Source organism: Chiloscyllium punctatum, chromosome 30, assembly GCF_047496795.1.
Source record: "Chiloscyllium punctatum isolate Juve2018m chromosome 30, sChiPun1.3, whole genome shotgun sequence".
NCBI lineage: Eukaryota > Metazoa > Chordata > Chondrichthyes > Orectolobiformes > Hemiscylliidae > Chiloscyllium > Chiloscyllium punctatum.
The window spans coordinates 37,216,259-37,240,591 of NC_092768.1; the positions used below are offsets into that span (position 1 = coordinate 37,216,259).

Genomic DNA, 24,333 nt, shown 5'->3' on the forward strand with positions numbered 1-24,333 from the left:
GAGAGGTTGGATAGCTGCTATTTTTGTCACTGGAGCGAGGGGGTGACCTTAGCGAGATTGATAAAATCACGAGGGGCGTAGATACGGTGAACAGCCAAGGTCCTTTACTCAGGGTGGGAAGTCTGAAACTAGAGGGCGTAGGTTTGAAGGTGAGAGGGAGAGATTTAAAAGGCACCTGAGGGGTAACGTTTTCACATAGAGGGTGGTGTGTATATGAAACAAGCTGCCAGGAGGAAGTGGTAGAGACAGGTACAGTTACAAGATTTGAAATAAATCTGGACAGGTATATGAATTGGAAGGGTTTAGAGGGATTTGGGGGCTCGAGGCAAGCAAACGGGACTAATTCAGATTCGGAAACCTGGTGGAGATGGATGAGATGGACTGTAAAATCTGTTTCCATGCTGTATGACTCTAATTACTGTACAGCTGCAATGAAACATAATCGCTACCTCTTAAAAATCCCCAACACATAAACACTTACTCATGAAAAAAAAAACAACCATTTAACAGAAATTTTATAGGTGGAAGAATAATGACAGGGAAAACAAAGTTCTCAGGATCTAAGAATCCCCTGTCTGAGAATTCTTTAAAAGAAAAGCAAAAAACTAGAAATAAAAGCTTTTGCATCAAGAGAAAGTGGGAAAAGATGATTTCTGTCTGCTAGCTCCGGAGCTCTGACTGCTCTACATTTACAGGCCTGAAGCAAACTGCAGCTGAACCAATCAGAGGCTGTCGTCAGGCAGTTTGTCAAAGCTCCTGGTATCACTCTGACTCAGCGTTCTTAATACTCTAGCAGCAGCCATTGTCTTGTACAACTGAAAATGGGCACCACTTAACTTTACCAAGTTGCAAACTTGTGGCATTTCACCTGTAAGGCAGCGCCAAATATCCATGTCAGTTTGGGGCGGCACGGTGCTTCAGTGGTTAGCGCTGCTGCCTCGTAGCGCCAGGGACCCAGGTTCAATTCCCGCCTCGGGCGACTGTCTGTGTGGAGTTTGCACATCCTCCCTGTGTCTGCGTGGGTTTCCTCCGGGTGCTCCTGTTTCCTCCCACACTCCAAAGATGTGCAGGTCAGGGTGGATTGGCCCATGCTAAACTGTCCCATGATGTTCAGGGATGTGTAGGTTAGGTGCATTAGTCGGGGGGGTAAATGTCGGAGGTCGGTGTGGGCTTGTTGGGCCAAGTGGCCTGTTTCCCCATCGGAGGGATTCTATGATAGTTTACAGTCAAGGAAGTCGCAATACAGTACTAGTGCTTGAGTGAGGAGCCTGAGCTAACGTTTACAATGCTCTGGCTCCAGTTCAGTGCAAACACTGCCCCTCTGAGCCAGAACGTTGCGATTCTGCTTCAGCAGTTCCCTCGCCATGAACACTTTCTGGACCCCACACTCCCTTCAGTAACCGGTGAGTCACCTAATTCCACTGATAAAGCTTGGCTGAGGCGAGGGGGGGGGGGGGGGGGGGGGCGCAGGACCTCACAACGTGAAGGTTGTCCCCAGAATCGGTGTTTTTCATTCTCTAGGCGTGCCGAAGGCCCCGCGAGACAGCGACATTCCGATGGGGATATTATCCGAATCTGCGTCGGTGAGGACGGTGGGACAGCCTATCCTGAAATCAAAATCGGTAGGAGCTGATGTGGTTCAGTGATGTGTGTCCTGCAGGAAAAGATTATGCCACAACACTGATGTCGTTGAACTAGTACAGGTCCCACAATCCTTTATCTGAAATTCTGAAATCGAAATAGCTTTGAAATCCGAAGTTGTTTTCCGTATAAAAAGGTTGTTTGGCCGGTGAATGAGTGCCGCAATTCCGCACCCACTCGACCCACATTACTCAGATGTGACATTGTGGTGCGGCCCAGCACTGGCAGGCCTCCATTGTGTCTCAGTGCTCGTGCCCGCCATGGGTGGTTCTGCTGTTCGGTAAGATTTTGTTTAACGTTTCATTGTGCAAATGTCATTTATTCTGAAATCCGAAAAGTGCCGAAATCCGAGAATCAACTGCCCCCCCCCCCCAGCAGGACAGTGGATAAAGGATTGTGTACCTGTAACACAGAGGTCCAGGCTGTTGCTGTGTGGCTACCAAGTTCAAATCCCGCCGAAACAACTGGGGAATTTAAATTCAGCCGACAAAACGTTGAATTGCAAAGATAATCTTGATTCGGAGATGCCGGTGTTGGACTGGGGTGTACAACGTTAAAAATCACACAACAACAGGTTTGATTGGAAGCACATCAGGTGGTAGTGGAGGGCTCAATCTTAACACACAGAATTTATAGCAAAAATTTACAGTGTGATGTAACTGAAATTATACATTGAAAAATTTGATTGTCTGTTAAGTCTTTCATCTGTTTGAATACCGTAATAGTTTCACTTCATGTGTAAATCACAAAACCTTTTTTTTAAAAGTTGCATTCTCGGCTTGGCTGTTAACAATGGTGATAGCTAGACATTATGTTGAAGGTGTTAGCCCCCTGTGTTCTCTGTCTATGCCATGATGTTTAGATTGATTCTAATCTAAAAAGTGAGATAACTTGAGTTTTACATAAATTCATGCAGTTTTTGAGCTCAGAGTTCCAAATGACAACTGTCACATGACCGTAAATTATTGCTGAAGGCCTTATAGTTTGTTCCTGTCTACTGGGGAAGGAAATCTGCTGTTCCTGCCCTTTCTGGCCTTCGCATGACTCCAGATCCACAGCAGCGTGGAATTGTCTCTTGAATTGTTCCCTGAAGTAGTCTCGCAAGCTGCCTCAGTTAGGGATGGCCACCAAATGATGAACTTGCCAGCGATAGCCATTAACCAAACCCAGGAAAACCTTTCTGCTCTTAAAAGGAAAAGTTACATCAGTTGCTGTGCTGAGGGTGCTCGGCAGACGCCAGTCAGTGGCGGTGAACCTGTCCCATTCTTTCTGCAGAGCGAGAGGACCCATGCAGCCTTCCTTCCCCAGCGGCCTCGACGGGTTCAGACAGCACGGTGACCTTATCACATCCGAGCAGGTAACAGGAGCAGCTCCCAGCCTTGGGAAGCAGGGGACCTGTCCGTGGAACTGACAGGACCACCTTCGTGAGCAGGGCACTTTCTCTCGAGAGGAAGAGGCGCACACAGTGTCAAACAGTTTCAGCTGAAAGCAGTGGGATCGGCAGGGGCCGGGTTGGGGGTGGGGGGGGAGTGGGGGGGGTCGCCTCTTTCTGTGGTAACGTTGATTGTGGATCCTATCCTGCCTCTGTCTCGGGTCATTCTCCCCATTGTCTGGTGACCACAGTGTGTTGACAAGACAGTCTGTCTGTCTGCTGGCCAGTAAGCCTTTTCTAGCACTTGCACTCTGGTGTTGCAGAGCAGAAAGAGGGGGGAAACTCCAGGCTGCTCCTCCCCTCCAGAATCCCATCAATCTATTCCCCTTTACAGATCTCATTCCGATTCACTTCCCGGAGGGATGGAATCCCCGTCCGGCACCGGTCCGGGCAGCACATTCCAGATCCTAGCCCCTGTGCTGTGTTTGAACCAATAAAGGGTTGCATGTTCTGCAGATTGAGCCGAGTGGGTGATCCCTGGTTACTGACTCCACTGCAAGCCAGGAGTGAGTCTCCCTCTGTCTGTGTTGAGCAGATGCTTTCTCTTGCGCAGATAATTGTTCCCTCCACGTGCCCCCGAATCCTAATGTCCATCCACTGTCCCCCGCGTCGCCTCCCCCTCACACCAGCCCTCCACCTATCTCCCATCCTCGTGCTGTCTCACAGTCTGTCTTGTGCGCGTTCTTTTTTTTTCTCTTTCACTGCTCACTTGCCCACGCCGTCACGTTGTCTTGCGAACGCTGTTGACTCGGCATCGCGTGCTTTGTTAATCTCCCGCTGTCTCTCGCACGTGCGCTCTCTGGTTCTCTAAAACAATACTCTCCCTCCCTCCCTCCCTCCACCTGCCAGCGATATCAGTTTTGAGGAGGATTGCTGCACTGAGGCGGATGTGGTATCTGAGAGCGACACGGAGGGGTTGCAGGCGGCGATGACGAGGCGGAGAAAGCGGATGGCTAGTCCGGCCAGGAATTGCCGGTGCAAGCAGCGCGGGGCGCTTGACATCGGAAAGGAGATCGACCGCTGGAACTCACTCAAGCAAAGCCTGCGGCTGAAGAGTGATGAAGAAATGGCCAGGGCACTGCTGGATGTGTAAGAACCTTTATGAAGAAGCTAGAAATCCCAGACCTTCCTTTGGGACTTCTCCCAGGGCAGCTATTTAAGAGAGAAGTGGGTTTGATTGGTGATTTTTCTGCCAGTCCATCAGTTGTGGGGGGGGGGGGGGGGAAACCTGTCAGGATATGAGAGCTGTTAACTTTCTAGCGTTATCCCTGACACAGTTCTATCTAGCCTTCTGTCACTGACCCAGCTTCCTGTTTGTTTTCCACTGATCCTCTGGGAAGTACTTTGGGGAAATTAGATTAGATTCCCTATAATGTGGAAACAGGCCCTTCGGCCCAACAAGTCCACACCGACCCTCCGAAGAGTAACCCACCCAGACCCATTTCCCTCTGACTGATGCACCGAGCAGTGCGTGCAATTTAGCACGGCCAATTCACCTGACCTGCACATCTTTGGACTGTGGGAGGAAACCGGAGCACCCGGAGGAAACCCACACAGACATGAAGAAAATGTGCAAACTCCACACAGACAGTTGCCCAGAATCGAACCTGGGACCCTGGTGCTGAGAGGTAGCAGTGCTGCCTAATATCCTGTGTTTGACCATCAATGCCTTGAATAATGGAACAGTGAGGATACAATTGGGGTGGGGTGGGTTGTGGACAGTGTGTCTGTGGCTACACTGGAACAGTGTCAGGATTGCCTGGGTGTAACATGAAGGGTCTCGTGTGTAATCTAAGGGGGCGGGGGGGGGGGTTGGTGTTTGCATTGGTACAGTCTCTGTGTTGAGGTATGTATATATAAGAGGACTGTGCATGTCAGTGCACGTGGTGGAATGCTATGTGATTATAATGATTCCTGACTAATACAATTTGCTAATTTTTCTTTATAATAGGTATAACAAGACCCACTCCATTCCCCTCAGTCCAATAACCACGATTGCTACAATGGTGAAGGAGGTGTGAGAGCAAGACATTACATCAAGGTTGGTTACACCTACAAGAATTTGTGCTGGTCAGGACTGTGGTCCAATTCCCTGCGTCCATCCACCCCATGGATCGGGTACCACTGAATGCTCTTCCTGCTTCCTCCCTTGGGCCTGTCTGATAGCTGTCCTGCTGTGATTAACCCTTCAGCTATTCGCTTCTTCCTTGCCGAGGCCAGACTTGGGCAAGGACAGCAGATCACTTTCCCTAAAGGACGTTATAGTGAGCCCGATGGGCGTTCACATACGTTGATGATAGGTGTCACAGTCCCCCTCACTTGAGACTTGTTTTCAATTCCAGATATTACTGATTGTTAAATTACAGGCCTGGTCCTAGCATGTGCAAAGGAGCTGTATTCCAGAGGTTGGGGGGTGGTCACTGCCTTAATATCAAGGCACCATTTGCCGGGGTGTGACATTGAGGAGTCCTCTCCAATCGAGAGTCAGTGGGGAACGGAAGGATGTCTCTCTGCTGGTTGGAGTCATACCTGGCACATAGGAAGTTGTGGTTGTTGTTGGCGCTCAGTCACCTCAGAAATGGGGATGTTCACCGATGATTGCACAACGTCCCGCATCATTCACAGCTCCTCAGATACGGAACCAATCCACGTCGCAATTCCGTGAAGTCTGGACATCCTTGGGCATGGGCTGAAAAGTGGTGAGTAACATTCATGCCCACACATAGGGCCTAGCTATGATGATTTTCAACGAGTGAGAATCTAACCCTTGCATCTTGGCATTCAGTGATGTTACCATCACTAAACTCCCCATGACCAGCATCCTGGGGGTTACCATTGACCGAGAACCTGAACTGGGACCGGCTTTATAAATGCTATGGTTACGAGAACTAGACAGAGGCTAGGTGTTCTGCAGCAAGTTGGGAATACTTGCAAGAACCCCTGTAGGCCATAGCCACGTCCTGGTTTGGAAATGTGTGACTTTATCCTCATGGTCATTTGGTCAGAATCCTACAACTGTCTCCTGAGGAGCACTGGGAATGTCCCTACAACTGGAGCGCTGAAGGAACACTGGCAGAGATTCAAAAATATGGCTCATCACCACCTTCTCGAAGCTAGGTATGGACAGATAACGGATGCTAGACCAGCCAGTGAAGCCCATATCCTGCCAATGAGTATCCTCGGTGGTATTCCCTCATGGCCCCCAGAGCGGGTCTAGTATTGTAATTACTATGTGACCATCGACCCCCATCAGTCCACCCTGCCATTCTCAGGCTGCCATTCTGTTGGTCTAGCACCTCGCATCCATGTCAGTGCGGCCGGGTGGGGAAATCACAGACCGAAATAATCATTTTAGAATCCCCTTTCACCGTTCCTAACTTGGTTACTAACCCACTTATCTCTTTGTTCCCCCCCCCCCCCCCAAAAGCACTTTTGGAACAGCAAGGTGTTTGCATCCAGGAATCCCAGGCACCGGTGGAGCAGACACTGCACGCTGTTGCCCCAGGATCAGAGTCAGGAGCCAGCAGGTCACACCTGGGCAAGGTACGGCTTGGCGGCCGCCATTAATCTCCTTCACCAGCTGCTTGCTGCGTCTGGAATCTCATTCAAACAATAACAGAGCGGTAATTAGCATTGCTACGTACGAGAGGTCAGAATTCAGGGTGGCAGATGTTTCCTGTAAGCTGTGGAATGGGAGAAATGACAGACAGCAGGCAGCAACAAAGCTTCTGAAACTCAGGATGGGAGTTTTACAATCCGAGAAGTGGCTGGACTGGGAGCCAGTGGACTAGGAGAAAGTGAGGACGGCAGATGCTGGAGATCAGCTTCAAAAAATGTGGCGCTGGAAAAGCACAGCCGGTCAGGCAGCATCCGAGGAGCAGGAGAATCGACGTTTCAAGCAATGTGTTTCATCCCGTATTCCTGATGAAGAGCTTATACTCGAAACGTCAAGTCTCCTGCTCTTCAGACGCTGCCTGACCGACTGTGGTTTTCCAGCACCACACGTTTTGGCGAGGAGCCACTGTACCTGAGGGAGCACAGGAACTAGGTGTGCATTAGGACAGGGGAAGTGACATTTCGGAGGAAGTCCTCGGGAAAACAGTTGAGTGGCAATAACTGAGTCACGGGTGAACGTTTTAAGCTGTAAACAAGTGACATAATTTTATTTACACAACCAATTTTAATGTTGCAGGAAGCACTGTTAGCTCCTTAACGTGTGAAGGTCTTCCATTGTAATATCAGGTTTTCACACCAAGTTCAGCAGTAGCTACCTCAGAATTCTAGCTAAGGATATTGTGCCAAGATGCTAACTTACCCTCTTTTCGGGGCTGGGCTGTGTCAGCACCGAGACTGAGAACAGCAGCCCCGGGTGTCCCAGCTCATGCAGCAGCGTCACGGGCTGTGTAGACTCTCATCAAGGCCTTGCATTTACTTCTGAAGGACCAGGCCCCTTGCGGGCGGTACCAAGTGCTGTTGCCTGTTCCAAGGTTGACATGCACAGGAGGTCATTGGACCGGGGAGTGAGCAAAAGCGAGAGCCTGTGGGGCCCCATGCAGTTGCTCAGAGGCAGTCGAAGGGAAAGATTTGGCTGCTGCTCAGTCAGAGGTTTAGAAGCGGGGGGAAGATCAGCCTTCGGTGAAAGTGGTGCTTTTTATCAGTCTCCAGGCACACACGCGTTGTCTCTGTCACAGAGCCACACCTCTGCTGTCTGCAAGCTCACTCTGCTATGGTGTTAGTACATTACACACACTTCTCACACATACATGCACACTCTCTCTGCACGCTGTCTCTCTGTATGTGTGTGTCTCTCTCTCCCCCTCCCCCCGTCTCTATCTCTCTCTCTCTCCCCCCCCCATGTGTGTGTGTCTCTCTCTCTCTCCCTCCCCATGTCTGTCTCTCTCTCTCTCCCTCCCTCCCCATGTCTGTCTGTCTGTCTCTCTCTCTCTCCCTCCCTCCCCAGGTCTGTCTCTCTCTCTCTATCCTCCCCATGTCTGTCTCTCTCTCTCTCCCTCCCTCCCCATGTCTGTCTCTCTCTCTCTCTCTATCCTCCCCCCCTCCCCCTGTGTCTGTCTGTCTCTCTCTTTCTCCCCCACCCCCATGTGTCTGTCTGTGTCTCTCTCTCTCTCTCTCTCTCTCTCTCTGTCTTTAAGCTCCCTCTACTGGATGTTCTCAGTACTTCTGAAAACTGTGTCCATCTCTCTCACATACACATGCTTATTTTCCATCACACAGAAGGTTGCAGAGAGCAGAATCTCCAAAGCTTCAGTGAAGGGGTTCAATTTGAGATGTAGAAGAGGCCAGAATTTTAGAATGTTAGAATCCCTACAGCGTGGAAGCAGGCTGCACCGACTCCCTGAAGAGTATCCCCGCCTCCAATCCCATGACCCTGTATTTCCCATGGCTAATCCACCCTCAGCCGGGCGTCTTTGGCTCGTGGGAGGATACCAGAGCACCTGGAGGGAACCCACGCAGACAGTCGCCCAAAGCTGGAATCGAACCCAGGTCCCTAGGTAAACAGTGCTAACCATCGCTCATTCCTGATGAAGGGCTTTTGCCCGAAATGTCGATTCTCCTGTTCCTCGGATGCTGTCTGACCTGCTGTGCTTTTCCAGCACCCCCACCCTCTTGATTCTGATCTCCAACATCTGCAGTACTCACTTTCTCCCAGTGCTAACCACTGAGCCACCAGGCAGCCCCAGGGGTTAGCTGTGTCAGTGGGACTGGAGAGTGGGGTGAGTGAAGTTGTGGAGCAATTGTAACTTGGGGGCTGGGAATTGTGAAATTGAGGGTGGTCGACTAGGAGGCAGTGCAAGCCAGCGTGCATAGTGGGTGAAGGCCTCTGCAAATCAGAGACATAGAACGAGGGGTTTTGGATAGAAAACGGCTGTGGAAAGGTAAAGTCTGGAGGTAACCAAGGAACCAATGATGGTTTCGTCAGTGGATGAGCTGGAGCAGTGACTGTGCCGAGCGGGGGGTGGTGGGGGGGGGGGGGGGGCGGTGGAGGACAGGCAGTCCCGGATGAAGTGAGAAGCTCAGCTCGGTCTCAAGTAGGATGCCAGGGTCGCAGGAAGAGTCTGATTCAGCTGCAGACGATTCGCAGGGAGAGGTTAGGGAGTTTCTGAGTCTGTCTCTTTGGCTTACCCAGTCCCTACTCCCAGCTGGAGGAGCTTTCTGCACAGCCCGTAGTGAGTATTGAAGAAACAGTCTGACAGACCTGTGGGTCTGTGTGTGTCTGTGTGTGTATGTGTGTGGGTGTGTCTGTGTGGATGCCTGTCTCTGATTGGGGTGTGGTTGTGTGTGTGTCTGTATGTGTCTGTGTCTCTGGGTGGGTGGGGGTGGGTCTGTGTGGGTGCCTGTGTTTGGGGGTGTGGTTGTATGTGTGGGTGTCTGGGTATGGGTGGGTGTCTGTGGGGGGGTGTGTATGTAGGTGTGTCTCTGGTGTGTGTGTGTGTGTGTGTGTGTGTGTGTGTGTGTAGATATCCATTCCTTCATCAGTATCTCTTTCCTAAACCCCAGGCCCACAATAGCAGTGTTCCCATTGGACAAACGTGTTTTTCCTTTCCCTTTAACCCTGTGCTGTCATTGGCTGATCCCCAGTATTTCTATTCTCGTCAACCTAATCAAGGATGTTATGACACACCCTCTGGAGCAGGTGGGACTTGAACCTGGGACATTACCACAATAGCACCACAAGAGGGCTCCCACTGTCTTTGTCTTTCTAACGCTGTGCTGTCATTGAATAGATTACTAATGCTGTTGTAAAGGTGACAGCAGTGCCTAATGTTGGCCAATGATCACTTAGAGTCATACAGCACGGAAACAGATCCTTCGGTCCAACCAGTCCATGCTGAACATAATCCCAAACTAAACTAGTCCCACCTGGCCCTCCAAAACCTTTCCTATTCATGTACCTGTCCAAATATCTTTTAACCGTTGTAGCAATTGTCTGCATTCACCAGTTTCTCAGAAAGTTCATTTCACACACAAAACACTCTGTGTAAAAAAAAAAATTGTCTCAATGTGTTTTTAAAAATCTCTCTTCTCTCACCTTAAAAATATGCCCTCTAGTCTTGAAATCCCCCATCCTGGATAAAAGTTACCTAGCATTAACCTATCTATACCTCTCGTGGTTTTAGAAACTTCTGTAAGGTCACCTCTCAACTTCCTACACTCTTTATAACTGAAACTTTCCATACCCAGAAATATCCTGATAAATCTCCTCTGAACCCAGCTTAATATCCTTGCTACAACTTGACAACCAGAACTGGACATAGTACTCCAGAACAGGCCTCACCAATGTCCTGTACAATCTCAACAATGGCTTCCCCATTCCTGTACTCAAAGGGCTGAGCAATGAAAGCAAGTACACCAAACTCCTCTTTAACCACCCTGTCTATATGTGACACAAAACTTCAAAGAATTATGTACCTGAACTCTTAGGTCCTTCTGTTCTACAATGCTATCCAAGACCCTACTATTAATTGTACAAGTCCTACCCCTGTATGTTGTACCAAAATGCAACACTTCACACTTACCCAGGTTGAACTCCATATGCCATATTTCAGCCCATTAGCCATTTGATCAAGATCCCTTTGTAATCTCAGAAAACCGTCTTCCGTGTCTGCTGTGCCACCAATTTTGGTGTTGTCCGTGGACTTACTAACCATGCTTTCTATATTCTCATCCAAATGCCATATAGTCTCATATATAAATGTCAAACAAAAGCGGACCAAGAGCAGATCTCTGTGGAACACTGCTAGTGACAGGCCTCCAGTACAAAAAGTAACCCTCCACCACCACCTGCTGCCGTTAAGCCAATTTTGTGTCCAACTGGCAAGCCCGAATCCCATGTGACCCAGCTTTACTGGTTGGCCTGCCTGCCATGCAGAGCCTTGTCGAAGGCTTTACTGAAAGTCCAAATAAACAAAGTCTACTGCTCTCCCCTCATCAATCTTTTCAGTAACTTCTTCAAACCCTTTCTTTATGTTTTGTTTTTCAGAGTACCACTGTGTGAGCCTGAGTCTGCCCTGACCAGAACATGCCCCCCGCCACCTTCAGCTCCTTGGGTTTGGTTGCTTGAGGGTGAACCAAGCTGGGAATGTGCTTGAGCAGCTTTGGTCAAGATGTGACATAATACAATCAAACAATGTATTTATTTATATATATATCTGCCTAACGTATGTTTTGTACAATATTTTTGTAAAGACTTTCTATTGCAGAGGAACAAAGTATCTCTAGTTTTTACCAAGTCTGAGGTGCTGTATTTTGTTATTTGTCATTTCCATGACTTCTCTGTACCGGAGTGAGGGGCTCAGTTACAGGAGTACTGCTGTACAAACACTTTATCTTCAGTCTGAAAGGCTGCATGGACTCCATTTAAAGAGGAGGAACTTCAGTGTGCTGTGGCTGCGTCACCCCTTAGTCAGACTAAGTTTACTCAGTAAACGTCTCAGTGGGCATTGTTCTGAAGACTGGAACGGATCTGAACCGTGCACCCCACTGCGTGTTCTCAAGGCTCATTGCCACGTAGGATCACCTCTTGTCAAACTTGTGACCCCACAAGTACAATCTCCCTCTTGATCTCTGCATCCCTCACGTGAAATTACAACAGAATGTGCTGACAATACACAGCAGGTTCACTGTCTGTGGAGAGGGTAACCACAGAGTTCTAGTTTTGGAACTCCGTGCGAAAGAAGAGACTTTGCAGACTCAGCAGTAACTCCGTTTTTCCACAGACCGTGTCAGACCACCAGAGTTTCTTCGGTATTCTTCTATTTCTGATCTCCAACATCAGTGTTTTCCTTTACCGCCTTAGAAAGAGAATAATGGAATTTCACTGACTTGACAAGAGCTCACGTGAGAGGCTGGAGTTTCTACGACTTGGAATTTATAATCACAGGATCTCATTGAACCACATCAAATTCGAACAGAAATTGGAAAGTAGACAGTGAGACCTCATTTGCAGGTTTGCGGTTCCTAGAAAGTGGAGTCGCAGGTAGACAGGATGAAGGCTGTGTTTGGTATGTTTGCCTTGACTAGGCAGTGCATTGAGTACAGAAATTGGAAAGTCATGTTGCGGCTGTACAGGACATTAGTTAGGTTGCTTTTGGAATACTGCGCTCAATTCTGGTTTCCTTGCTGTAGGAAGGATGTGAAACTTGAAAGGGATTAGAAAGATTTACGAGGATATTGCCAGGATTGGAGGGTTTGAGCTGCAAGGAAAGACTGAATACCCTCAGTTCCCCCATCTCTCTATCTGTCTGTATCTGCTATGTCCTTATCGCACTGCTTGCAATCACAGAGTCATAGTCATCGAGATGTACAACACGAAAGCGGTCTCTTCGGTCCAACTTGTCCAGGCCAACCAAATATTCGAAATGAATCTAGTCCCATTTGCCAGCTTTTAACCCCTATCCCCTCTAACCTGGAACACCGGTAGGAACACTACCACAATGGTGCCACAAGAGGGCCCCGAATGTCTGTGTCTTTCTAATGCTGTGCTGTCATTGAATAGGTTACTAATGCTGTTGTAAAGGTGACAGCAGGGGGCTAATGTTGGTCAATGACCACTTACAGAGTCATACAGCACGGAAACAGACCCTTCGGTCCAACCAGTCCATGCCGAACATAATCCCAAACTGAACTAGTCCCACCTGTGACAGTGTTGGGAAATGTTTGTGTCTAAAGGGCCCAGACTTTCTATTTTTTATGAGTCACATAAAGCCAGCACACAGATGCAACAGTCAGTAAGGAAGGTGAATAGCCTGTGGCCTTCACAGGTAATGTGAATGGAGACTTCAGCTGAAGGAGACAAAGGGCATATGGTAGTGGGGGCAAAGTACTGACTTGGATTGAAAATTGGCTGGCTGACAGGAAGCAAAGAGTAGGGATAAACGGGTCCCTTTCGGAATGGCAGGCGGTGACCAGTGGGGTACCTCAAGCTTCAGTGCTGGGACTGCAGCTGTTTACAATACGCATCAATGATAGAGATGAAGGCATTAAAAGTAATATTAGCAGATTTGCTGATGACATAAAGCTGGGTGGCAGGGTGAAATGTGAGGAGGATGTTATGTGTGGTTATCCACTTTGGTGGCAAGAACAGGAAGGTAGATTACTATCTAAATGGAGTCACATTAGGTAAAGGGGAAGTACAACGAGATCTAGGTGCTCTTGTTCATCAGTCAATGAAAGCAGCATGCAGGTACAGCAGGCAGTGAAGAAAGCTAATGGCATGCTGGCCTTCATAACAAGAGGGATTGAGTATAGGAGCAAAGAGGTCGTTCTGCAGCTGTACAGGGCCCTGGTGAGACTACACCTGGAATATTGTGTGCAGTTTTGGTATCCAAATTTGAGGAAGGTCAGTCTGGCTATTGAGGGAGTGCAGCTTGGTTCACAAGGTCAATTCCCAGAATGGTGGGACTATCATATATTGAAAGTTTGGAGCGACTGGGCTGGTATACACTTGAGTTTAGAAGGTGAGGATCTGATTGAGACGTATAAGATTATTAAAGGGTTGGACACTCTGGAGGCAGGAAGCATGTTTCCGCTGATGGGTGAGTGCTGAACCAGAGGACACAGTTTAAAAATAAGGGGTAGACCATTTAGGACAGAGATGAGGCGAAACATCTTCACCCAGAGAGTGGTGGCTGCGTGGAACGCTCTGTCCCAGAGGGCAGTGGAGGCCAAGTCTCTGGATACTTTCAAGAAAGAGCTGGATAGAGCTCTTAAGGATAGTGGAATCAAGGGTTATCGAGATAAGGCAGGAACAGGATACTGATTGTGGATGATCAGTCATGATCATAATGAATGGTGGTGCTGGCTGGAAGGGCCAAATGGCCTACTCCTGTACCAATTGTCTGAGTGGGTATAGGTTGGAAATTTTGTTCAAAGTGGGAATTTGAGAGCAAATGGTGAAAGCTGAGCTTTAAATAAGGTTTACTGCAGGAACTGAAGTCTCCAGGAGAAAACGTGAGCAGGAGAGAATAAAAGGCACACAGACAATAGAAAGGACAGCCTGAACAGTGCATGGCAAGGATTGGTGAAGATTTCTAGTCTTCAAAGTAAAAGTAAGTACTTCAGTTTGTGCTTAGGTCTGTAGTCTTTTTTCCCTCCTGTCCTAAAAATGTGCTCGTTAAGTATAAGGTTGATACTGGAGTTTTAATTCCAATAAAGTGTAATGAGCAGGCATTCTAAAGTACAGTAATTAATAAAGTATAACGATAGCTGGATGGATTATGTGTTGTTGCTGCAACATGTGGAAATGGCTGGATGCCGTAAGATAAAGGAGCAGAATTGCACAATTCAACCCATTGAGTCTGCTCTGCCAGTCGATCATGGGTATGTTTCTCAATCCCTTCTCCTACCTTCTCTCCATCACCCTTGATTCCCTTACAGATCAAGAACCAAGCTATCTCTGTCTTAAGCAGACTCAATGACTTGGCTTCCACAGCCATCTGCGGCAATCAGTTCCACAGAGTCACCCTCTCACTGAAGAACTTCCTCCTCAGATCTAAAGGGTCATCCCTTCACCCTGAGACAGTGCCCTTAGATCCTCGTCTCTCCTACTAGTGGAAACGTTTGCTTCGCACCCACTCTACCCAGGCCCCTCAGGTACCTTTAAGTCTCAATGAGATCCCACCCCCCCACTCCTATCCTTTGAAACGCCGTCAGTACAGACCCAGAGTCCTCAACCTCTCCTCATGTGACAAGCCCTTCATTCCTGGGATCATTCTTGTAAACCTTCTGGACCCCTCCAATGCCAGCACATTTTTCCTTAGAGACGGGGCCTAAAACCACTTACAATATTCCAAATGCAGTCTGACCTGAGCCTTACACACCCTTATCAGTACACCTCTTGTGTGAATGCTAACTTTGCATTTGCCTTCCTATCTGCCAACTGAATCCTGCATGTTAACTTTCTAGAGAATGCTGAATGAGGACTCGAGTCATTTTGTGCTTCAGATTTCAGAAGCCTTTTCCCATTTAGAAAATAGTCTATGTTTCTATTCTTCCTACCAAAATGTATACCTCATACTTCACCATACTGTATTACATCTGCCACTTCTGTGCCCACTTGACTAGTCCTTCTGCAGCCTCCCTGCTTCCTCACAACTACCCGCCCCTCCACCTATCTTTGTGACATCTGCAACAATACCCTCAGTTCCTTAATCCAGGTCATTAATGCACACTATGAATAGTTATGGTCCCAACACTGATCCCTGCAGAACTCCACTAGTCACCATCTGCCATCCTGAAAAAGACTCCTTTGTCCCCCTTCTCCCACTCATCCAGTCCTCCATCAATGCCAGTACCTTCATTCTTGGCTCTTACTTAGCAGCACTTTGCCAAAGGCCTTCTGGCAATCCACATTCGATCACGTCAACTGGCCCTCTTTTGTCTAACTTGCTCATTACCTTCTCCAAGAATTCCAACAGATTTGTCAGGCATGACCTCTCCTTCACGAAGCCCTGCTGACTCTGCCCTATTTTGCCATGCACGTCTAAGTATTCTTCAATCTCATCCTTAATAATCAAATCTAAAATCTTATGGATGACAGAGGTCAGGCTGACAAGCCTATGGTTTCCTTTCTTGCTACCTCCATTCTTGAACAGGAGTGTTACATTAGCCACTTGCCAGTTTTCTGAGACCCTCCCTGACTCCAGTGATACCTGAAAGATCAGCACCAATGCGTCTCCAATCTCCTCAGCTGTGTCCTTCAGAACTCAGGAGTTCAGTTCATTCGATCTGCTCAGTAGACCTTGTACCTTCTCCTTACTCAGCCATTATATTCATCACTGCAGCCTGACTCTGTTGAAGATCTGGAATGCTGCTGGTCTCTTCCACTGTGAAAACCTTTGCGAAGCACCTGTTCAATACATCCACTATTTCTTTATTCCTCACTACGACTTCTCCAGCCTCAGTCCAATGTTCACTCTTGCCCCTCTCTTACTTTTTAGCTGTCTAAAAATATTCTTGCAATCTTTTTCTTTGCTACTAGTTAACTTACCCTCATATTTCATATTCACCCCCTTAATTTTTTTGTTTTAGTTATCCTCTGCTAGATCTTAAAGGCTTCCTCATCCTCTGGCTTCCCACTGATCTTCACCTTTCTTGTTTGTATTTACACTGTCCTTGATTTTCCCTCTCAGCCATGGCTGCGCCATCCTCCCCTTAATATGTTTTTGTCTTCCTTGGGTTGAATTTCTGCTCTACCTCCCAAATTACCCCCAAAAACTCCTGCCACTGCTGCTCCACAGTCTTCCCTGCTAGGTTTCCCTTCCGATCAATTCTGACCAGCTCCTCTCTCATATCTTTTAGTCAATTGTGATACCGTTACATCTGATTTCGGGTTTCTCCCACTCAAACTGCACAGTGAACTCTCATATTATGGCCACCACCCTCTCAGAGTTCCTTCATCTTCAGCTCCCTGATCAAGTCTGACTCATTACAAGTGGATAACTAGAGAAAGGATTGGTCCACTGAAGGATAACAAAGGAAGGCTGTGCACCGAACCTGAGAGAATGGGTGAGATTCTGAATGATTACTTTGCATCAGTGTTCACTGAGGAGAGGAACATGATGAATGTTGAGATGAGAGATAGAAGTTTGATTAGTCTGGATCATGTTGACATAAGTAGGGAAGCTGTGTTGGGTAGGCTAGAGGTTATTAAGGTGGACAAATTTCCAGGACCGGATGGAATCTATCCCAGGTTGCTGAGGGAGGCGAGAGAGGAAATTGCTGGGGTCCTGACAAATATCTTTGCGGCATCCTTAAACACAGGTGAGGTGCCGGAGGACTGGAAGATTGCTGATGTTGTCCCCCTGTACAAGAAGGGTAGTAGGGATATTCCGGGTAACTACAGACCAGTGACCCTAACGTCGGTGGTGCGGAAGTTTCTGGAGAAGGTACTGAGGGATAGGATCTATTTACATTTAGAAAAAAATGGGCTTATCAGTGATAGGCAACATGGTTTTGTGCAGGGGAGCTCGTGCCTTACCAATTTAATAGAGTTCTTCGAAGAAGTGACCAAGTTGATAGATGAAGGAAGGGCTGTTGATGTCATATACATGGACTTTAGTAAGGAGTTTGATAAAGTCCCCCGTGGTAAACTAATGGAGAAAGTGAAGTCACGTGGTGTGCAGGGTGTTCTAGCTAGGTGGATAAAGAACTGGTTGAGCAACAGGAGACAGAGAGTAGTAGTTGAAGGGAGTTTCTCGAAATGGAGAAAGGTGACCAGTGGTGTTTCATAGGGGTCAGTATTGGGGCCACTGTTATTTGTAATATACATAAACGATCCTGAAAACGACACTGTTGGTATGATCAGCAAGTTTGCATATGACACAAAGATTGGTGGTGTAGCAGAAAGTATAAGGGGCTGGGTCCACTATGTTTTGTCATTTATATAAATGATTTCGCTGTGGACACAGGAGGTATAGTTAATGAGTTTGCAGATGACACCAAAATTGGAGATGCAGTGGACAGTGAAGGTTACCTCAGATTACAACGGGATCTTGAACAGATGGGCCAATGAGCCAAGGAGTGGCAGATGGAGTTTAATTTAGATAAATGTGCGGTTCTGCATTTTGGAAAGGCAAATCAGGGCATTTTCAAATTATACACTTAATGGTAAGGTCCTCGGGAGTGTGACTGAAAGAGACCTTGGAGCGCAGTTTATAGTTCCTTAGAAGTGGAAGTGATTAATGTTGCTACCATGGAGACAGACCCAGGCAGGCCCAGATGGCATGAAACTGGATGACATTCAAGCAATCCATAATTAGGATGCCACACATCTGCCTCAGCTGCTCCCCCTATGGCTGAGACTGTGTTCATTTGCAGATGCCTTCAAAAAGAATACAACAGGTTTGGAGGGAAAGGAGCGAGGAGCAGGCGGGTAGGAAGAGTTTAGTTTGGGATTATAGCAAGCACAGACTGGTTGGTCCAAAGGCTCTGTTTCCATGCTGTATGACTCTGTGACTCAGAGAGTTGAACTATCCTGATTCCTAAAACTGAAGACCAGGAATGCCTGAGAAATATCGATAACTGGAAGCCCATCATGATTGGGCCCATTTTACTTCACTTGCCTACAAAAATGGTAGCGAAGAGACTCAGTTCCACAGTCAGTCTAAACCCCAGACACAAAGAGGATCTTAGCTATGACCCCAGATTGCAATGAACACGTTACAGTTTTCGATAACAACATTCAAGGTGCCAAAAGGAATCAGAAGGATCTCACAGTTATCTTTGTAGATCTGCAGAAGAGTCTGGACTCTCTAGGGCATGAACTATTAATCAAGGCTCCCTCACGAGTCTATTTTCCCAAAGCTAATTGTATACACTTTAGATTAGATTACTTACAGTGTGGAAACAGGCCCTTCGGCCCAACAAGTCCACACCGCCTCGCCGAAGCGCAACCCCCCCATACCCCTACATCTACCCCTTACCTAACACTACGGGCAATTTAACATGGCCAATTCACCTGACCTGCACATCTTTGGACTCTGGGAGGAACCCGGAGCACCCGGAGGAAACCCATGCAGACATGGGGAGAACGTGCAAACTCCACACAATCAGTCGCCTGAGGCGGGAATTGTACCCGGGTCTCTGGCGCTGTGAGGTAGCAGTGCTAACCACTGTGCCACCGTGCCACCCATGTTTCGTCATACAGCACGGAAACAGAGCCTTCAGACCAACCAGTCCATGCTGAACATAATTCCAAACTAATCTAGTCCCACCTGCCTCTGCTTGGCCCATATTCCTCCAGAACTTTCTTATCCATGAATTTATCTAAATGTCTTTTAAACATTGTAACTGTGCCCACAACCACCACTTCCTCGGGAAGTTCATGCCACACACGAACCACTCTCCCTTGTCATTTTGCTGTCTTTCTCCTCTTGCCTTAAAAATATGCCCCCCAGTCTTGAAATTTCCCACCCAAGGGAAAAGACGCCCTGCCACTTATCTTATCTATACCCCTCATGATTTTATAAACCTCGATAAGGTCACCCCTCAGCCTCCGATGCTCCAGCAAAAAAAAAACCCAGCCCATCCGGCATCTCCCTATAGCTCAAAACCTGCATTCCCAGCAATAACCCATTAAGTCTCACAACAGCAGTTATTAAAGGGAACCATTCAAAAATAATTCAATAAAAGAGTCGCAAGGGGAGTAAAAGCAGGAGGACTCATGATCTCCAACACTTCTTAACATTGCCCTGGATCTGCCTTCACGCACCCTAGAGGAGGCCAAGCTAGGAGTACCAGTGCTATTAATTGATAGAAGAGTAAACTGTTCTGCCTTGTCCATTGCAGATGGCATAGGGCTGATGGATGGCTCACACTCTGAAACATTGAAGAGCCTCATCCAGGCTCTTTGCAAGAACTTACCATTCCAACATTACTAAATAATCAAGATGCAAAGAAGGGAGGAAATAAGTACAATAACTATTATTATAGGAAAGAAGTACTGGGGTAACTAATGGGGCCACAGGCTGATAGGTCCTTGGAGCTGATAGGTTGTATCCAATGATTTTAAAGGACCTACAGAGAAAATAGATAGACTGGTAGAAATCTCCCTAAAATGTTTTATGATTCAGAGGTGCTGGTGTTGGACTGCGATGGCCAAAGTTAGAAAATCACACAACATCAGGTTATAATCCAACAGCTTTCTTTGGAGGCACTAGTTTTTGAAGCACTGCTCCTTTACCTGATGAAGAAGCAGCACTTTGAAAGTTAATGCCTCCAAATCAACCTGTTGAACAATAAACCTGGTGTTGTGTGATTTTTAAAATGTTTGAACTCTGGAAAAGTCCAAGGGTGGCACAATGGTTCAATGGTTAGCACTGCTGTCTCACAGCCCCTGGGACCCAGGTTTGATTCCAGCTTCAGGTGACTGTGTGGAGTTTGTACATGCATTCTGTGTCTGTGCGGGTGTCCTCCGGGTGCTCTGGTTTCCACCCACCATTCAAAGATGTGTGTTTTATGTGGATTGGCCATGCTAAATTGTCCAATAGTGTCCATGGATGTGCAGGCCAGGTGGAGGAGCCATGGGAAATGCAGGGTTACAGAGATGGGGTGGATCTGGGTGGGATGCTCTTTGGAGCGTCTGTGTGGACTCAATGGGCCAAATGGCCTGCTTCCACCCAATAAGGGATTCTATGGTGGCACATTGCTGATATAATATTCTTATACAAAACGGGAGGAAGAAAAGTTAACAATACGCCAGTTAGCTTAACATCTGCTACCTGGGAGAACGTCATAAAGGATATAATAGCAGAGGATTCAGAAACACATAAAATAATCAGGGAAAATCAGCAGGAATGGGAAATCTTGCCTGAAATATTTGCCGAGGAAGCAAAAAGCAGGATAGGCAAAGGGGCAACCTGTAGATGTGATGTATTTGGATTTCCAAACAATATTTGACAAGTTACCCTGTGCTGAGTTTTTAAATAAGATGGAGTTCATGGTGTTGACAGTAATATATTAGCATTGACAGAGGATTGGCGAAATAATCGAAGACAGATGGAGTTGCGATGAGAGGGCCATTTTCAGAATGGAAACCTGTAACTGGTAGATGTCACAGGGATCCATGCTAGGGCCACAGTTATATTAATGAGTTGGAAAACAGAAATTGAGCATACGATGGCCAGGTGTGGGAGTGATACAAAACCGGCTAGGAACGTAAGTGGTGAAAATGACACAGAGTTTACAGAGGAATATAGACAAGGTTAAGTGAGTGGGCAAAAGCTTGGCAGACCCAATGCAATCTGAGAAAATGTGATGTGCACTTTGGCAGAAGGAGTAGAGGAGCAGAATATTGTTGAAATTGACAAAGACCGCAGCACAAAGGTCTCATGCATACATTACAGAAAGCTAGCACACCAGTTAACCAGGCAATAAGCAAATGGAATGCTAGCATTTATTTCAAAGAGAATTGAGTATAAAAATAGGGGGGGGGGGTCTTGCTAAAAAGTATACAAAGTACTAGTCTGGCTGCACCTAGAATATTGTGAACAGTTTGAGTCCCCTTATCTAATGAAGAATATACTGGCATTGGGCAGTCCAGAGAATGTTCACGACCCAGTCAGAGAGACTGTCTTACAAGGAGAGGTTGAGCAGGCTTGGACTGTACTCATTGGCGTTTGGAAGAATGAGTAGGGTGCCAACCTACTGCTTTCCTTGTAAAACAGTCCCACTGTACCCAAAATGTGGATAAATGAGAGGCAACCTTATCGGAACATACAAAATTCTTCAGGAGCTTGACAGGGTGGATGCTGAGAGGTTGTTGCCCCTTGTGGAAGAGATTAGGACCAGAGGGCAAAGCCTCAGAATGAAGGGTTATCAATTTAAGACAGAGATGAGGAAGTTTTTCTCTCTCACACATCGTAGGGAATTCTTTATCAATGGATATACAGGGGGCATTCAATGGAAATTCAGCAGAACAATCCCTGGGATATTGGGATTCCTTCAGGAAGACCTTGCGGGCCTGTATTTCTGTAGAGTTTTCAAGGCTGAGAGGTGATTTCATTGAAACTTACAAAATTTATTTCCGGGTGGATATAGGTTAAAAAAAAGTAAGTTACCCTTGGCTGGTGTGTCCAAAGCCAAAGGATATAATCTGAAGGTGAGGCATTTAAAACTGCAATGAAGAGGAATTTCTTCACCAGAGGGTGGTGAATTGTTGCAGGCCTCTAACCAAGAAAGTGGGAAGTGCAATCATTTAAAATGTTCAAGACAGAAATGAGTAAAGGTTTGAAGAGTAATGACATCAGGGGATGTGGAGATAGTGGCAGGAAGATGGCCTTGAGGTTGGTGATCAGCCACGATCTGTTTCAGTAGCAGACCAGGCTCAATTCGATGAATGGTCTACTCCTATTCCTTTGTGGATGTCATTGAAACAGCGAACGGTAACGTCGATCCTTGTGGCACGTAACCAGATCCGACCAGAAAATGTTCCATTTCTTTCCTCATCCCTGTTTTCTCTCTCCATGAACCAATTCTCAGATCTTGGCAAATTCCAAGTGATCTTATGGACTCTAATCACGTGTAGCAATCTGATTCGTGGCACTTTCTTAAATATTCTTCTGAAAGCCAAAATGTAACGCAGCCACTTGTTCTCCTTTATCTATCTTCTTAGTCACATGTTTAAAAAGAGTCTAATAAATAAATTTTTCATGGTTCTATATATACACAAGTGCCCTATTACCAAGACCCAGAAAACAGATTGCAGCACGTTTTCCCAATCACTGATTGCAGCTTAGCTTATCAATAGTCTCCCTCATTTACCTCTGTTTCCATATTTGCAGCAACATCCTTTTGGCTACAGGCTGTTGTCTAGGGGATTTATTGACCTTTAGTTCCATTATTTTCTTCGCTACCTTTTTCTACTCATGCTAATTAAGTGATTTGTTCTCACTGGAATGGTAGCTCCCTTCAATTTCCGGTATGATCTTTTGTGAATTCTGCTAAAAAAAAACTAAAAGGTCCATTTACAATCTCTGGCATTTTTTTATTGACAATTATAATTCCTCCTTTGTTAATTTGTTCCTTTTTTTTAACATGTATGTAAATGTACCTCTAACCTTTTAGCATTGCAATGTTTCCTCTTTATTTATGATTGTAGTCAAGACAGCCATTGATAAGCTGTAGGGAAAATATCAAGTAATAGATTCATACAGCACAGACACAGGCCATGCCAAACATAATCCCGAACTAAACTAGTCCGAACTGCCTGCTCCTGGCCTATATCCTTCCAAACCTTGCCTATTCATGTACCTATACACAAGAAATTAAGGGCTACGAGGAGAATGCTGGTAAGCGGAGTTGAAATGCCCGTCAGCCATGATTGAATGGCGGAGTGGACCCGATGGGCCGAATGGCCTTACTTCCACTCCTATGTCTTATGGTCTTATACAAATGTCTTTTAAACACTGTAATTGTACCCACATCCACCACTTCCTCAGGAACATCATTCCACATGCGAGCCACCTTCTGTGTAAAGAATTTGTCCCTTATGTCTTTTTAAAATCTCTCTCCTCTCACCTTAAAAACATGCCCCCTAGTCTTGAAATCCCCCATCCTGGGAAAAGACAACTACCATTAACCTGATCTATACCCCTCATTATTTTATACACTTCTATCAGGTCACCTCTCAATTTCCTACGCTGTGGTGAAAAAAAGTCTCACGCTATCTAGCCTTTCTTTATAACTCAAACCTTCCAGATCAGACAACATCTTGGTAAATCTCTTCAGAACACTCTCCAGTTTAATAATATCCTTCCTACAAAAGGGTGACCAGAACTGGACACCATATTCCAGAAGGGGCCTCACCAACCTCCCTGTACAACCTGAATATAACGTCCCAACTCCTATACTCAAAGGACTAAGCAATGAAGGCAAACATGCTAAATGCCTTCTTAACCACCCTGTCTATATGTGACACAAACTTCAAAATCTCTGTGAAACTGATAACTGGGAGAGAGAGAGAGAGAGAGAGAGAGATAGGAAGGAATGGAGGCAAAGTATCAGTACAAATTATATAACAAAGAAGTGGAGGAGTTTTAAGACACAATGGGGAGCATTCTTGTCTCTGAGTTAGAAGTTCTCGGTTCAAGTCCCACTCAGACCGAAATAGTCAGAGAAGGCATATTTGTTACGTAGCTGCCAAACAAATTTGGTATCAATCTATAAATCCAGTACAGAGGAACCTTGATTATCCAGCACTCGATTAACCGACTTTCAAATTATCCAAAAAAGATCGCAAGGTCCCGATTCTTGGCTAACTATGTTATCTGGCATTTGCTTATCCGGCATTCAATTAACTGTGTGAAATACACCCTGCCCATGTCATTTGGATAATTGACATTCCTCTGTATGTGGCAACAGCATTTGGTAAGTGCAGGGGAGATTTCTTGTCAGCCACTTGATGGAAGAAGTGACTAGGTGCATTGAAGAGTGCAATGCATTTGACATCGTCTACTTGGACTTCAGCAAGGCCTTTGAGAAGCTCCTGCATGGGAGACTGATCGCAGCATTAAGAGCCCATGGGATCCAAGGAAGTTTAGCAAGTTGGACCCAGAATTGGCTGAGTGGCAGGGGAAGCCGAGGATGGTAGGAGAGAGGTGTTCTGGTGACGGGAAGCCTGTATTTCTTCAAGGATCTGTACTGGGGGCCCTCACCGCTAATGCTACATACAAATGATTTGGATTTGAATGTTAAGAGGGTTGATAGTAATTTCACGCACAATGTGAAAATTAGTGACATGGTAA

The 24,333-nt window shown here is 46.6% G+C and overlaps 1 protein-coding gene across 1 annotated transcript; it reads left to right on the forward strand.

Annotated features, from left to right (window-relative positions):
* Positions 1–1,285: 1,285 nt before the first annotated feature.
* On the forward strand, positions 1,286–11,905 carry LOC140455571 (uncharacterized). The gene is made up of 6 exons (XM_072550492.1): positions 1,286–1,622; positions 2,917–2,998; positions 3,923–4,162; positions 5,025–5,114; positions 6,501–6,616; positions 11,073–11,905. Exons 1-4 carry the CDS (start codon positions 1,286–1,288, stop codon positions 5,092–5,094), a joined length of 729 nt encoding a protein of 242 aa, XP_072406593.1. The 3' UTR covers positions 5,095–5,114; positions 6,501–6,616; positions 11,073–11,905.
* Positions 11,906–24,333: the final 12,428 nt, after the last annotated feature.